Raw genomic sequence first — 16,528 nt, 5'->3', positions numbered from 1 at the left:
TTTTCCTGATCTCCTTTGCTCTGACCCACCTATGCTCTGATAGACCAGATGATTTCACATTCTCAGAATGTGTCCTTCACTCACGCCTTTATGCCTTTGTTTTAGACATCCCCTTCTATCCCCTTGTCCTTCCTGGACTCCTTTTTCCCCCAAGGTCTTTGTGTGAACTTGAGTTTCCACCACTTAGCACTGTTTGTCCTGGGCTCTGTTGTGTTGTGTATGATCTGTCTTCCTCACTTGACTTTGAATAACTTGAGGGCACTGGACCAGATGAGGATGTAGGACTCAATTAGTGTTGTGGTGTTTATTCATTTTCTGTTTAAAAAGATACAGACATCAGGAGACTACTCCAGCCAGAAGTGGAGAAAAGAAAAGGCAACGAACGGGATGTAGGATGGGAGTGAGACATAGACCGAGAATCTGTGGCAGGGCTAGCCTGGTTGACACCAGGACACAAAATGAGAGTGAAAATCGCCCTTCCTGTGAGCAGACTCACAAAGGAATGATCTCTGGGACTTTGTTTCTGTCAGGTTAGCAACAAGAAAAGGGGACACTGAGAGGGTTTGGTGAGAGGAGTCTGACGAGGGGATTTCCCTGGACAGAGATGCTATGCTGTCTGTGAGTCAACTTCCCCTTTCAGGGAGGTGTGGTAAGGTGTCACCTTCTAACCCTAAGCTTAATAAAAAGAGGGTTCAAATGCTTGGAGAGCATTGAAATGTGTTCCTTGATGTTAGGAGACACTAGATTTTCACAGGCTGGAGAAATCTGGAGGCCAGAGGAGGGCTGAGGCTCTGGTTGTGGGGCCCTAGGAATGCTGCTCAGTTGGCATCTACCTCTGCTTCTAGAGTTAGGAAGGTAATACAGGAGTGCCAGGTGAGGGCCGTGCTGGAGAGGGAGCTGGAGAAAGTCATATTATGTCCCGCCCAGTAATGCTGTGTGGATGGGAGAGAAGCCTCAGCAGAAAGATGTGTACCACTGGGTGCCCACTGAGAAAGAGAAAAAGTCTGCTTAAATCACCTGCCAGTCACAAGAATGCCCAGTCTCCAATCAAGTAAGGCATCTCCTGTTTCCTTATTTCTGCTTACTTCTGCAGTTTTATCCCTAGGAGGGAGCAAAAACAGCCTCTGTCAGGAAGAAGAGAAAGTGAGCCCATAGAGAAGAAAGCAGGGCTGTACCCTACTCCCAGTGCAGTCTCGCTGCCCGAGGCAAATCTATGCTGGGGCAGAGCATAGATCTTACACCATCAGCTTCAGATTTTTGACTGTTCCATGGGCTGGATATTTTAATTTCTGAATTGAGACTCTTTCTATAATTGAGATTCTTTTTATAACCAGAAGAATGTTATTATCTGAGAGTGACTAAAATGTCACCAGTCTGCCCAAGTATTCAGCTTGAGGTAGATGTCTTCCCCTGCCCAATGTTGAAAAGGAACTGTGAGAGGCAAAAATAAATTCGTGTTTTGATCACAATTCATATGAGTCATGCTTGTTCAACACACTGGTTACACAGGAAAAGACAAAATATTGGTACTTTGGGGTCCACATAATGAGTGCTTTCTGATTTTTCTGCAGTTGAAGCAGAAGATGGCCGAGAACTCCCCTTGTTATCTATTTGTGTCTTAGTTTTCTGATGCTAATGATAATCACCATACTTTTTACTTACTAATTTTCAAAATCAAATAAGACTATCTGAAGTGTGCATTCCACATTGAAACTTGATCAAGTATTCTCATATTTTATGGTATGAATTGTAGATCCTTGTTTTCATAAGGAAAGCCTAAGTGACATGCCATGCTGGTAATAAAAGAGAGAAATTTAACTCAGTTATTGGTGTCATAATACAGAAAGAAAACTAGCCTTTCAGGAAGCTGCATGGTGCTGGAAGCAAGGGTGATGTTAAAAGATTTAGCAACTGGTACACTACCATAATTTAACTCATATATTAGGAAAAAATGCTTTTATTCTCTAAATAATATGAATCACGTAATTGCTTGTCACGTGACGTTTTGTAGTACGAGTAGTTCATCCAATTTTCCTAACCATTTCCAAATAAACTGCTGATTTTTAGAAATTGCTGGTTGATCTTTGCTTGACAAAGCTATCACTTGCTAAATCATGCCTTTGTATGAGCCATGACTTGACATAGAGAATGACATAAAATTGTTCCAATGACTTTCCATTTAATTGATTGTCATTGGATGACTTATATTTAAAAAAAGAGAGAGAATTTCTCTTTATATAAATGATGTTGTTTATGATCCATCGTCTCCTTCCATCATTTGCTGAATTAACAGTAAATGCATGAACATTTTTCTAGTCCTTTTAATTCTGTGATTTTTATATAATATATACTTGGTATCTTTATTATTGACTGTCATGAAAATTATTAGAATATTTAATTAGATCAAACTTAATCCATCAGACCAGATGAGACATCTGTTGTTGGGCTTCTTGGGTTCAAATTATGGCTCTGCCACTGTTTTAAACAACCTCTCTATGCTCTCAGTTTTCTTTGTAAAATGGGGACACTGATTATAGTACTCATAAGAGTCAACATATATTTATAAGGATGCCTGGCACAGACAATCACTAAATATGTGTAAAATTAATGTTGTTAATGCCCACATCAGTGGGGCTTTTGGTGGTTTTTTGATGGAGATGAATTTCAACAGGGACCATAGGAAGGCTTTACCTCACGCACCGTTAGGCCCACATTATCCCATGGGCCTATCTATTACTCACAATTCCTTCTGTTGTTGGCCTCAGGAGCCCCCATTACCTCCTCAGTGCCTGTTGCCTGTCTCTCATACTCTGGTAAGTCCTGTGGTAACTGCAGTTTTTCTAAGTAACCACATGATGGAAGTCCTGGGGGAAATGAAGACTGCTAGCAGGTGACCATAGTGAAGGTATGATTACATGAACACCAGGTACTTGCCTACCAGGATGCCAAAAAGGGTGCTGTCTCCTCTGTGGGGTCCCAGTCTTCTTCTGACTTGGGGGAGGGGAGCAATGCAGGGACAAGGGTAGGCAAGTGAGAGCTGTGGTGGGCTGGCTGGCAGGCCAACAGGCTGCTAGGTGCCAGCACAGACTATCTGGGCTTCCTGTAACAGCTGGTAATGCACAGGCCAGTTCTCCAGAGGCCCTGAGGGCATCACAGCCACTGGTGCTGCCTGGAAGGCAGGAATCCGTGGGGGACTGGAGCAGGAGCTTGGAGGCTCTCTGCTGTACCAGGTGCTAACCTGACAGGTGCTGGAGGAGGTCTGTGGAGCCCCGGGCAATAAGCCTGGGTGACCAAAGGCAGGCACTGGTAAGGAGGAGGCTTGGGCAGAAAGTCTTTCAATATTTTACCAACTTATTCAGTTGAATAATGTGTATGTTGGCTGAGGATCAGCCTCAGCCTGATTTTAAGAACATGCACTCTCTTGACTAGGTTAGAATATCCTTCACTATGCCTTTCTTCTACTTCCAAAAGTAATGGGCAAGTATCCTATAAGTTCAGGCCTACTGAGTAGATGGTAGTTTTTGTCATTTCTCACTTGACAATGAGATTTTTATTTTTCACAGGGTAGGGAAACAAGAAAAACTCCACCGTATTTTGCTTTTTTCTCTGCTTTAACGATAAATATAGGTGGGAGCAGAATCTTAAATATGTTTATTATGGACATGAAAGTTACCACTTGCTACTGTCAAATAAATGTACTAATTGAAGACTTTTGTTTTCTTCTTCCTTGAGACAGGGCAAAACTCTAGTAACTATTACTCTCCCAGTCTCCCACTCTCACTGAGGATTCACATCTGAACTGTCCAGCCCGAACTTTTCCCTTCCCATCTCTAGGATTTGGGGCTTGTTCTTGTGGGTTTCTGTTCCACAGAATGAGGAAGAAATTGGGAGGGAGGGAAAGACAAATGGGCCTAGGTCAGAAGTTACACACTCGAAATCTGCAGAATCTAACGTCTACAGTAAAGGGTGAAAGTGAATGAAATGGGCAGGGAGTAATGACAGGCATAGCAAACCCATCGCATCATCACGGACCGGCCAATTGTTAACCACGAATGAATGCAGGCCCCTTTTAACCTTTCAAAGACCCAAATCTCAATATTGTGTGTCTGTGTGCGTGTGTGAACTTTCTTGAGTTTGAAAACATTGTGCAGGCCAAACAAAGCACATTTGGAGACAATAGGACTGTTACCTCAACCAAGCCTGGGGCCAGAGATTTTAATGGAATTTGGAGGAGTAGAAGTGGGAACAGCTGTGGTGTATTTGTGACAGAAATGCAGGAAAGAAAAAAAGGGGGCTTTAGGACTGTGTCTATGATGTTTCTTCAACACACTCAAGAAAAGATAGTGTTTTGAAACAATTTTAGGTTGCTGGTCTGTGTACTTTTGGCAGGGACAACATTCTAGCCCCAAATTATCTGGGATGCAGTTCTGTAAGTGTCATATCATAAAAAAGAAGAGGAACATTTTTTTTCCCTATAAGCTACATAGAGGGTCACTGTCATCCTACATTATATCTGAGTTACTGGTCTCTTCTCAAGGCAAGTAAATTCTTCTTCGCCTTAATTAATAAAAAAGGAAATCAAGACTTTTATTTTGACTCATGCTACCAGAAAAACAAATGTCTTAATTCCTTGTGGTTTAAAGACTTCCTTGAAGGACAACACAGACGCTAATTTAAAAAAATTATTAAAGAAAAACTCTAGGGCTGGCCCTGTGGCCGAGGGGTTAAATCCACGTGCTCTGCTTCAGGGGCCCAGGGTTTCTCTGGTTCGGATCCTGGGCGTGGACATGGCACCTCTTGTCAGGCCACGTTGAGGCAGCATCCCACATGCCACAACTAGGACTCACAACTAGAAAAATATATACAACTATGTACCAGGGGGATTTGGGGAGAAAAAGCAGAAGGAAAAAAAAAAGATTGGCAACAGTTGTTAGCTCACGTGCCAATCTTTGAAAAAAAAAAAAATCATAGGAGGCCTGGAAAACATCCACTACAAAAGTATTTCTTCCATCAGTCACAAGTTTTTACCATGGGTAACTAAACTGACATCAGAGTTAGTGATGTTGTCTCAGGTAGTCTTCAGGATAATTTTTACCTGTTAGTGGGCCTCAATGGAGTCCTTCTTAAGCACATGAGCAAGCATTGGATGAACTGAGTGCTTCTCAAATTTTAATATGCAGATGAGTCACCCAGGGGAATATTGTAAATGGGTATGAGGTGGGGCCTGAGAATCTGCATTTCTAACAAGCTCCCAGGTGAAGCCTGAGCACAATTTGAGTAGCACAGAGCTAAAGGATGAATAAAAATAGAGAGTGGGGTTTGTGAATGTAGATGTCTCTTTGTATGGCCTGCACAGCATCAGTTTCTCTCTCTTCTGGCAGTAGCAGCCTGACTCGACGTTGGAGGGAACATTTCCCCTCCATGATTAGTTCATGTGGTTCAGATGAGGCCACTTCTCCCTTTGCTCTCCTCCTACCCCAACCACGTGTGATAGAGTTGGGTATGAGACCCAAGCCTGGCCAGTCAGCACAAGTGAGCGGGTGAGCCAAGCAGTGCAATGAATCTCAGAGCCTGGAGTTCGGCTGGTGCCATTGGGTAAGAGGCTTTCTTTAGTACTTTGTGAAAGCTGGAGATCCCAGTGACCATCACGAAAGGGGTGCCTGCCTGAGAATGAAGCTGACACAGAGGAAGCGGAACTAAGATTTGAAAAAAGGAGGAGTCCTGATGATATCTTTTGAGAGCCTGGATCCAGAGTTGGAAAAAAGAAGATTCTTACCGACATCTTTTGAGTGCCTGGATCCATCCATGCCTGAGGCAGATAATCCTGCCTAGTTGGTTACTTGAGCCAGTAAATTTGACCTTATGCTCAGGCCAATTCGATTTGAGTTTCTGTCACTTGCAACAGATAGCATCCTGCTAATACAGTAGTGACAGGGCCTGACACAGAGTAGGAATTTAGTTGATAACTGTAGCTTTCTCTTCACAATCTTTGTTAGGTTGGATCGAGACTAATATTTATTTTCCAGAGAAGAAGAAACATTCTGAAACTATCAGTTAGGTGACAAGCAATTTTATTTTGCAAAACAATCACTATACAGCAACAAATACATTTGCAAATTTTGATTGAAAAACATCAACTAACTACAACCAGCCATTGAAGAAATGCCTTTCTATGGTAACAGGCTCTAGAATTATCAGAAGAAAGAAACCCCCCACAGATTTGTAGCGGCATGTTGGAACCTTGGAATCCCAGCATACAGAGTATACTTTTTGTTGATTTTTTTTCTTTTTGCTAAAGTTGAAGTCGATTTTCATGATAGATATTTTCCGAGTTTAAAAACAAGGTTTTTCCTGTAGAGGGAATTGGCCTCGACCTACACACCCAGGCTAAAAATCCTAGGTGTAAAAAGACAAACATCAATGCTGATTTTAGCACATCAATGTTTGAAGCAAAGCTTAGAAAGTGCCTTTCTAAGCCAAGAATCTACCTTTTTTTTTTTTTTGCTACATAGACCAGGAATAGTTTATTTTCCTCTTTTTTTGTGGCATGAAAAATAGGAGAAAAACTGTAATTGCAGCTATGTCAGAATCAAGCACGTTGAGATTACTTCTTTAATAATGTTCACATCATGTTATATTTTGGCCGGAGATCGCATTTCCTGCTGTGCTACTATATGAGTGTGTGGAGAAGGCCAGCTACCGTCAGTACACTCTTGGATTTAACAAAGTTCTCTCTCCAGTCCTCTTCAGCCATACTGAGTCGGTGTTACACAGGTGTCTTGCTTGTGGGAGGGGTTTCAGCCCATCACCCTGCTGGAACTCAGCAGGAGAATCCAGAGAGAGTTGGTTCTTAACGAACACGGCCTTTGAAACTCATCGTGAACTCGGATCTTTCCTGCATCATTGTAAGGTACCCAATTCTTGGTTGCAGGTGACCCAGAGAGAGTGACTTCACTGGAGAAGTTGGCCTTTTAACTCTTTACAGCTCTGGATTACTTATGTATTCTTGAACAGGTTCTCAAAGGCTAAAGCCAGAGAGAAACTGGCATTAATAGATCTAGAATTGAAGCTATGAAGCTTTAACTTCTAGATCAGCGTATGGGTGTCCCCACGAGAGTGGTGTTCAAAAAGCTTAATTTGCATTAGTAATCTTGAGAGTGAAGGCAAGATGGGTTCCACCCTTATCCCCATAAGAAGACATTTAGCCTGTGTGTTTCTCTCTTTTAACGGTACAAATTACCAGTTTCTTTTTGTTAATTTTATAAAGAATCACATTTCCAGACAAAGCAAGGGCATTTATTCATTATAATTTTGCTGTGATTTGAAATAAACATTTGTTTTAATGCCAAATCTAATAATGTAGTGCTTTATGTAATCTTTATTTTGGACATGTATTTGTAAGAAACTGAATTTTAATATGTAAAGCATGTTTACTTATTCTTAACTTTTATAAAAAATTTAAACCAGGTTGAAAAAAACGTTTCACAGGTTGAAACTGTTCTAATCAGCTGTTCACTTCTTTCTAGGGAATTTTAATCACAATCTAACACTATGAAACAGGTAAGAAAATACCATAAGTCTCCATACAACTAGTCTTTCTTCTCCTATTTTCTGGTGCATTTACAGGGAAGCTAATGGATAAAATGCCCAGATTGGTCAAATGAAACTTCACAGCAAGTATTAGGCAGAAAATGGACACATCCATAGCCCTACTCAGCAGTTTCTAACTTTTTGACTGTCCTATAAAATAACTGACTCATAATAGTTTCAGACAGGTTTGCCTGTGTAAAACCTCTCCATTGAAAATGAAGGGTGCACGTTTGCTGCTGGAGTTTCTTTCGTGGAACTTACATCGATTGCAGTATCCAATGGGTCACAAAATGGCACCCCCATCTCTCTGTCTTTGCATCCCTTGGCTTCTATCTTAGATGCTACTATCCTTCCTTGTTGCCTCCGTCCATGCTCACTATTTCCTCCTTTAGTAGATCAGAAATTGACTTGGCTCAAAGAGATCAAATACCCACTAGAGCATTTGTCTTTAACTGTTCAGATCCAACCTACCAGGCCTGAGCAAGAGAAAGAACACATAAACTACTAAAAAGCATCCACCCAGCCTGGTAACTCATTGCCTTATCCAGGCCATTGACTACTTCATTGTTTATTCATAAGTCTAAGGTGAATGATTCATGAGAGGAATTAAGTAATTGATTTGTGATTTCTAGACTGTATATGAAGTCAGAAGGGTATTATCCACTGGTAAGTAATACTAGGTCATTCAGTGTGCCTTTACAGAGTGCAATCTTGGAGTCCTGAAAAAACTGACTGAGATACCTGCATCTCAAATGTTTTGTAGCTCTAGCTTCTCCAAATACTGTATTTTTCCCTTCTAACCAAGGAAACGTTACTTTGAGTATGGAAGCCAAACATCTTCTGTCAGATAATTTAATAAGCAGGTACTAGTTGGAAGAATGGGAAACCATGTCCCAAACTCCCACTGTTAGTTTCAACTTTAGCAAATGGGGAAAAAAAAGAAAAAAAAGATCTTAGGAAGTCTATTTCATGAATGATTACAGGAATAAAACCCACGCTATTCCGTGATTCAAAATGAGATAAACCTATAATCTTAAACCAACAATCTGTAAACCCTTTTATGTATAACGGGACCCACCCCCACAAACTCCATGTTGGTGAAAGCAAAGAAAAATAAATTTTTCTAGCATCACGGAAGAGACTTGTTATCTGGCACTAAAACAGGGTTACAGCTTTGAGTTGTTACAGAAAGCAACTTCATGCTAAAACTTTTTGTCTTTTTTAACGTATTTTTTTTAAATAGGGAAAGAACCCTGCTAACATCTACTTTCACATACCTAAAATTGCAACACCAAAGGGTGCAAGAGACACAGATACTGTGAATAAAGAAGTATAATATTCAAGTATATGAGGAAGTATCACAAATGACCACAGAGAAATATATATATATTTATATCTATAATACTGTATCAAACAGATGGAAAGGGGTGTGAAACTGGTAGTGTGGACACAAATCTAGCTGATCAACTGACATTCTAATCAGACACAAGTCCATCCTAATGAAAGTGCCTCATTCCTAAGAGATGCACTTTTTTACCACCTCCTCAAACACAGCTCAAATTGTTTCGTACTTATTTGTTCATTAGTTAAATAATTTATTGGATTGACTTATACTCTGATATAATAATCCAGGTCCCAAATGTTAATAACTTAATTGAATCTTTCTTCCCATTTATACAAAATAACACTTTAAAAAAAATGTATTTCTTACATGCTCTTCTCTTCCTGCAATCAGACTCCTGATTTAATTTAACCTGTAATAAGTTACAATGGGCAGCTTTTGTCTTTACACCCAGCAACAGAACAGTGAAATGAGCAGCTTGGATTTTAACAAGGCCTTTCGGAATGTAGTGGATAGCCTTCAGGCACATGAAAGGTAAAAATGCAATTTTTAAAATAATTCTCCATGCAAAACAGAGCAGAGCAAAAATAACTGTCCAATTGTACTCATGGAAAGCCAGTGTCTTCCTGTTGCAAATGGAAATCAAGTCAATTTCTGCATATACTATTCATTTTTTTTAAATAAAATTGTAACAATGACTACAGTTTGGGAATGAGATTATTTATTTTATGGTTTAAAGAATGAATATAACACCTGCTCAGAGCCCACTCCTGCCAAGAGCTCATGCCTAAATGTTATTACTTGAAAGCTAAATGAGAAATATTCACAAGCCCTGCTTAGCGAGTGCAGCAGTGACATCCTCGGCCAAAGTGGCAAGCTGAGGGGATTCGAGCAGGTTGATGCTTCCAGAAGAGGAGACGTTGCTGAGTCGTCGGGGGGAGGCCACGCTGGATCTGCCCGGGGACTGCGTAATGATCTCAGCCCCATGGTCCACACGGGCCTTAGCATGCTCTCTGAAGTTCAACTTTTGGCTGTCAATCTGTTCAAGACAAGCATCAGTCCTTGTTAACTCAAGCATCTTAACTGGCTTCTAGCTCTTTCTCTATATCCCAGAGCTGATGTCAATGTCACTTCTATTCAGCTCTGTCATCCCTACTTCCTATACGACTAGCTCTTCAATCTGGCATCCATTTTGATGAAGAGTATTTCAGAAGGATTAAAAAAAAAAAGACAAGATCAGCTCATGACCTTGTTTCTTACCTTGACATTACCACCTCCAGGTACGTGGTGAGCATTGTCAAGTGAACCAACTTTAGCTTGGGCCTTTTCTTTGAAATCCAGTTTTACACTCTCAATTTTCACACGCCCACCACCTAGGGGAGAGGAGAAAGGCTTTTAAATCCCTTGCTAAAATTAAATGTTATATTTGTGGTGACTATTTCTTAAAAATGAATACAATAGATAGACCATCACAAACCAGTTATTTAACTCTACCATCCCTCTGACCACGCATGTGAAAGGAATCAGCATTTCTGGTCCATACCATATTCGCCATACCATCCAAGACAATGACATCCTTTTTGTACCATTATATGGATTGCTTTACATATTAATACCTTTCTCCTCTACCCATGTCTAACCTAAGATAGAGGGGTATTCTTTTTTTTTGACATTATGGTTTGATTGTAGCTTTGAGACTTTCAGTATTATTCAGCTTCTTTGAAATTTGGCTTTCATAACCAAAAGCTGTTCTTTGAATCACACCAAAGGCTCGCTTTTAAAAATTGCATTTCCAGAGTTATCACCCCCAAGAATAACTCCTATGCCACGGGAATCTACCTGGCTATGAGACAAGGACTCTATAGGTCACCGTCCTTCTACTCCTTTTACCTTTTGTTTAAGTGGCTCCTCTAAGCCTTTAAAAGCCAAATGACTCCTTTCTCTCTCAGAGGGACCTCCCTGAGGGATTTTTCTTATCTGTATGATAAAAACTCTAAAAATAACACAATGAAAATATCCTATTGTATCTTTTCTAAAACTTGGAACATTTAGTCTCTTATTCCTAAGGGAGCAAATTAAATTGAAAGAAAACTCTTCTTTACTCTTCTTCACGGTAATAGGTCACTTGTCCGAAGAACTATTAGGCTAGAAATGGTGCACATATGGGTAATACATTCATTTGTAAAATTCCAATACTGATAGCCTGACTGATGAAACTGGAGTCAGGAGCTAAGTTGTTTATAACTAGTAAGCTTTCAGAGCTTCCCATTTTAATAAACAGATTGAGTGATAGGAATAGAATCTTAGGAGATCCCATTCTTGTACAGATGCCATAGGACCAACCTGACATTGACTTTGCTCTTATAATATTGAGACGGTTTTGACCATGCCATTTCTGTAAATGCTAATTAGTCTGAAACTTGAGGATGTGCTGAGAGATGAAAGTGCCACGTGCCACCCTTCAGTGTGGTCTCCCGATCACTGCATGCCTTTCTCAGGCTTGCAAATGCAGAGCGTTCTGCACTGGGTGGGTGTTTGTTGTCCTTGAGTACTTCTGAGTGTCTGCTGATGTCTCGGACTTGGAAAGAAGCTGGATTAGACTCCTTTACCCATTTTCACCTAAGAGACTTGTTTTCACTTTCACTAGCAGCTTGGTTTTGGCCGTATGCACATTTTTGGAAGGCCAGTGGTAGTGACGTGATCCTCTACTATCATTGCATCTCTCTTGGGATTTTGATTTGGGAAAAATACCTGAGGGGATCTACAGAAACATGGAAAAGATTTTTCAATTTTGGGCTCTTGATGCTTATTTATCTCTGTAGCTCAAAGAGAAAGGTCTGTTAAGACTTCATAGGTCTTTCAGGGTGTTTTTCTCATACAATACCTAGACATTTATATTAACACTCAAGTACCTGGCCAGGGGCCCCTTGAAATTATACGGTGTTATTGGATCACACTTGAAGATATTTCCATTCATTCTTCTCCTGACGTCTTAGGATGAGCATGACGATATTTAACTCATGTTTACAGGAGACCTGGAGTTGTTCTTCCCTCAAAATATGCATTATTGCAGGAAGCGTTATTCTCCCAACATTTTACCTGGCCACGTGGGTCTCACTTGCTGGTAGTGACAGGATTAGTGTGATTAATGAAACACACTTATCTTGGTTAGAGGCTGGAGGATGCTGAGCTTTCAACTAGTGAGATCAACTGTCTTGGGATCTCACCTTTCTATTTTCTTGGGAGCCTCTGACAGAAACTGCCTTTTCAAGCTTTCTTTTATGATTATATGTTGTGTCAATATAACCTTGTTAAAACTTTTGTTGAAGTGTATTTTGAAAGAAAAAAATAATAATTTAATATTGACCTAAAATATATTCAGAAAACGAAGGTCGAGGAGTCTGTTTTTGTTGAAGTCCTGCTAGAAATTTTTACGTAACTATTAGAGAAGCCCATTTGAATTCAGAGGTCTGTGCCCTTGGTTCTGAGGAATTCTAGCACCCACCAGGAGGAGTAGTTGCGAAAGACTAACATTTTTACCAGCTTCATATGGCCTGAAGTGAAATCAATAAGCCCAGATATTTCAATTTATGCCTCCAGGTATTGAATTGTTTCCTTTATTTTCTCCTTAGATATTCCACATTCCAAAGAATTTTGTGAAAAGTTTGCTGTTGTCAAGGATCATTGTGCTAACACTTCTTTCCCAATTTAGTCATCTGATTAGTATTAGTCATCTGTTAGTATAGAAAAGCTAGATTTAGAAATAGGTGGGAGTCCATGACAATAGTCTTTTATGACCAGGAAATCTTACACAGACTATTTTCTTATCTGTATAAGACTTTTCTATGCATCAAGACCCCAGGTGAATTTGACTAACTGTATACTTACTGTCTGAAAGTAATGAATCCACTATTTCTTTTGTATTCTGGAAGAAAATAAGTAGTGTTGCAAAGTACTTCAGTCATACTGTTTGGGATGGCAGTACAAACTCAACCAAGTGTCTGCAGGCCTGAGTCACAGACAGAGGAATTGGGAGGACATGCAGTAGGCACCATGTCCCTGCCGCGGCACGAAGGACAGAGAAGCTAATTCCCGGGTAGAAGTTTCAAAACCAGCAGTGGAGACACCACACGTATAGTTTCTAACTCCTTCACCTGCTTTATGCGCACCTTTGCCAAAGTGAAGCCTGATTTCTAGACGTGTTTCCCATGCATTTACTCATTTTGAAACTTATCCTATTTGCCTTTGTTTTTACTGATAAATCCTTCTTAATAACCTTCTCCTGGTCAGAAATCTTACTGGGCTCAACTTTCCTCATACTTTGTTTCTGATAACATTTGAGACGATGATTAATGGGAACAATCTATTCCCAGGTTAAATTAAGATGCCAAGCATAGGCAGTTAAAACCAATTGCTTCCTCTTGTCCTTCTATAATCCAACAGTATATATAAACTGTGTCAAAATATTCTCAAGAAAATTATAAATCTGACAGTTGTCCATTATTTACATATGCATGGAGGTGGAATTTAGCAAAAATATAGAATATGTCATACTCAGAAAAAATGACTCGTAATATGTCAGATTCATACTTTAAAGAGGGAAAAGTCCACAGCGAGTATGAACATGAAGTCTACATTAGAGCACTAATCCTATGAGATATGCTAGAAAAACTAGAGGTCCATGGTCAGATGAGTTGGGGAAGCACTGCGTTCTGCTGAGAAGTCACAATGCTATTGAGCCACTAGAGGATCTAAGTAATTCAGCAGATAAATACATTTCTTCCGCTTTGCTTAAGCACAATCCTTATTTCACATAACGTAGAGAAACAATTCCATGAAAAATCTTTGGAAATTCTTCTTTCAGTCCATGTAATTATGTACGAATACATGGCCCAGTGTATTTTATAGACTATATATTTCAAAAGAGCTCCAATAAGCATGTTGAGTACATAGAGATAAGTGTATCTTATATACCTTTTAATTTTTAACCTGTCTTATGATATGAGGCCTGTCTGTGGTAATTGAGTTTACTTGTCCAAATGGCGATGCCTTGAAATTTCTAACAAGTTCCTATTAAAAGCACGAAGTATCAGGATTTTGAAACGTCCTTCCAATTAGGTATTTCGCAACAATGAAAAGTTTGCTTGTCACTTTCTTAAATCTAATTTAATATTTCTCAAAGAATAAAAATATTTATTTACCTGGCCTGTGGCGGATGTTCTTCAGAGAGCCACATTTAGATGTCACATGGCTTAGGTCTATCTTCTTGGTAACAATCTGTACCTGTGTGAACCACATAAAATATGCTTAAAATAGCTTAGATATGGTCAAGCCCCCGAGCTTGTACATAAAATCTAGAAACATATCCAAACTTACAACATACAACAACATATCCAGAAACCCAAACAGAGGTATATACACACACATAGGAAAACATATGTTCTCCCACACGTTTGGTTGGAAAGAAGGACCCAAGTGAAAGAAAATCCTACAAGAGAAGATGTTATTAGTTAGAAAAGAGATCATGCCACAAGAGGATAGAAACATCTGGATTAATAAGGCAAGCTTCCGCTCAGAGAACGAAGCCACACTGTGTTAAACCTTTCCATAAGCAAAGAGCCAAGTGAAGAGATGAATTACTCTTTAAAAACTGACTTTTATATAAAAGTGACCAACACTACTCATAGATACAAGAAGACCCAGCTGTAGGCTGGTGTAGTCTAGAAACAATTAGAGGATTAGAAAAACAATACAGATCCAATTTAAGATACAAGAAGAAAGCTCTACACATGCTTTTCTAAAATATTATTGTCATGTCTTGGCTAAAGGGAATTTTCTTGCATACCAAATTATAAAATGGTAACTTTTTTTCTGCTTTGTGTTTTATTGGAATTATTTCTTCTCCCAATATGTGAAAACAGTGCTTTTCCAAGTATGGTTGATTGTCCATTTGTGTAAGAAGCACATGGGAATTGCTAAATCAGACACTGTGGAAATGCGGCCAGGAAATCTGCATATTCGAACAAGCGATTCTTCTCTAGAGGGAAGTTTAAGACTACTGTTTTGGAGGTTAGAAGCTCCCCACTTACTTAAAAATCGTTAGTCATCTCAATTTATCCTTTTCCACTGAGGTGTTCTGACCAGCAGCCCTTGCAGCAGAGGATAGTTGGGTCCACCCTCTGATACCCTCAAGTTATTTACCAGGACAGACTGCTTCTGTGAGAGTACCACGTGGTTTGCACTTACAGTCAGGGCAACAGGGAGCAGAGGAACCATGTCAGCATGAACACTGACCCTGAGGCTTAGCCTAGCAGCACTCTTGAAGGAGTCCAGCACACTTTGCTACGGACTTCCCGTGACAGTGACATTTTCACGCTCAGTGGAGCTGCTTCGAGCACCAGCTCCTGGTATAGGCACTTGCTTGTCTTTCACTCCTTGACTTCATCTCTGCTCAGCTGAGGAGCAAGGAGCCAAGAGTTATTAGACAGGTGACAATTCTGGAGTGGATACTCTAAATTACTTGAATCACAGATGGCCAGAACCTGAAGATTAAATGACAGGATCTGTAGAACAGAAAGTCAGCCTGGTTCACCCTTTTTATTATTCTTATTTTATGAAGAACCATGCTTACTTTAGCTTGAGTTTGCCTGTTTCAACTCTGCCTCAACTACATTTGAGAAACAGGGATTCACCTCCCCCTTCTTCTCAAAGGAAATTATTTCTACTCAATTTAAGAGACCGGAAAAATGCCATCAAGATAAAGTGCGTACTGGGACTTGAATCCTTTCACTTTGAATTATAGACGAACTGTGCGTCACTGGCTTTGTACTATTCCAAATGATGTTTTAACTCTCATGAATAATGAAGCACTGAGGATTGACATTACACACTTTGGCTACTTTCAAGTATATCAGTCTTGGTCTTAAGAGTAATTGAAATGGAGCTAGAAAAGTGTGTGCCCAGCTGACTTTTGCAGGGGAGTAGAGACAGTATGAGGAAATACCTTGAAGCCAAAGGCTAGCAAACAAAATAGTGAAGTGGGTTTTCCATCCCCCTGGAAACCATGGTGTACCCCATTAAGGTTTTCTTCCTCAACGAAAGCAAGAAATTCGCTGGGATCTTAAGGCAGGATGGGAAGCCCATCACCGAGAATGCAAGGCTGACAAGCTCCCAACCAGGGAGACGTGGAGAAGCAACGAGAAGCAGGGAGTGTGCTGGGAGTGAGGCAGGAAAGGAGACAGGGTGTTGGCTGTGCAGGTGGCTCCACGCGATCAGGACAGCTTTCTAATGGAAGCTTTTACTTACATTTCCGCCCCCAGCAGAATGTTTGATGTTATCCTTGGAACCACATCTGGACTGAACCTTGCTAAGATCGATCTTCTTGTTTAAAATCCTAACCTAAAAGGAATTGGAGGTAACTTCACTGTGCATTTTTCTTTCAATATGCTGAGTACAGGGAACCAGAATGGGTAGTGTCAAAGAGGCTCCAAACTCCATTCCACCTGCATAATCATTTACAAGAAAAAACTAACACTGGAACCGAAGTGCAGATCCATCGCATAAATAAGACCTCTATTCCCCTGCACCCGCCCAGGG

At 40.2% G+C, this 16,528-nt stretch overlaps 1 protein-coding gene across 50 annotated transcripts in view; it reads right to left on the bottom strand.

Annotated features, from left to right (window-relative positions):
* Positions 1-6,054: 6,054 nt before the first annotated feature.
* MAP2 (microtubule associated protein 2) overlaps positions 6,055-16,528 on the bottom strand; it is a 225,291-nt gene continuing 214,817 nt past the window's right edge. For 44 of the 50 annotated variants that reach the window (XM_070619721.1, XM_070619729.1, XM_070619735.1 and 41 more), the window contains 3 exons: positions 14,134-14,215; positions 10,193-10,305; positions 6,055-9,971 (listed from right to left, as the gene is read on the bottom strand). In XM_070619721.1, the coding sequence (XP_070475822.1) occupies positions 9,756-9,971; positions 10,193-10,305; positions 14,134-14,215 (411 nt within the window). In that variant the 3' untranslated portion in view covers positions 6,055-9,755. Of the gene's footprint in view, positions 9,972-10,192; positions 10,306-14,133; positions 14,216-16,237; positions 16,331-16,528 lie in introns of all 50 variants that reach the window. The other 6 variants (XM_070619725.1, XM_070619765.1, XM_008536997.2 and 3 more) reach the window with 1 other exon arrangement.

Source organism: Equus przewalskii, chromosome 5, assembly GCF_037783145.1.
Source record: "Equus przewalskii isolate Varuska chromosome 5, EquPr2, whole genome shotgun sequence".
Lineage (NCBI taxonomy): Eukaryota > Metazoa > Chordata > Mammalia > Perissodactyla > Equidae > Equus > Equus przewalskii.
This window is presented reverse-complemented; position numbering and strand designations above follow the sequence as displayed.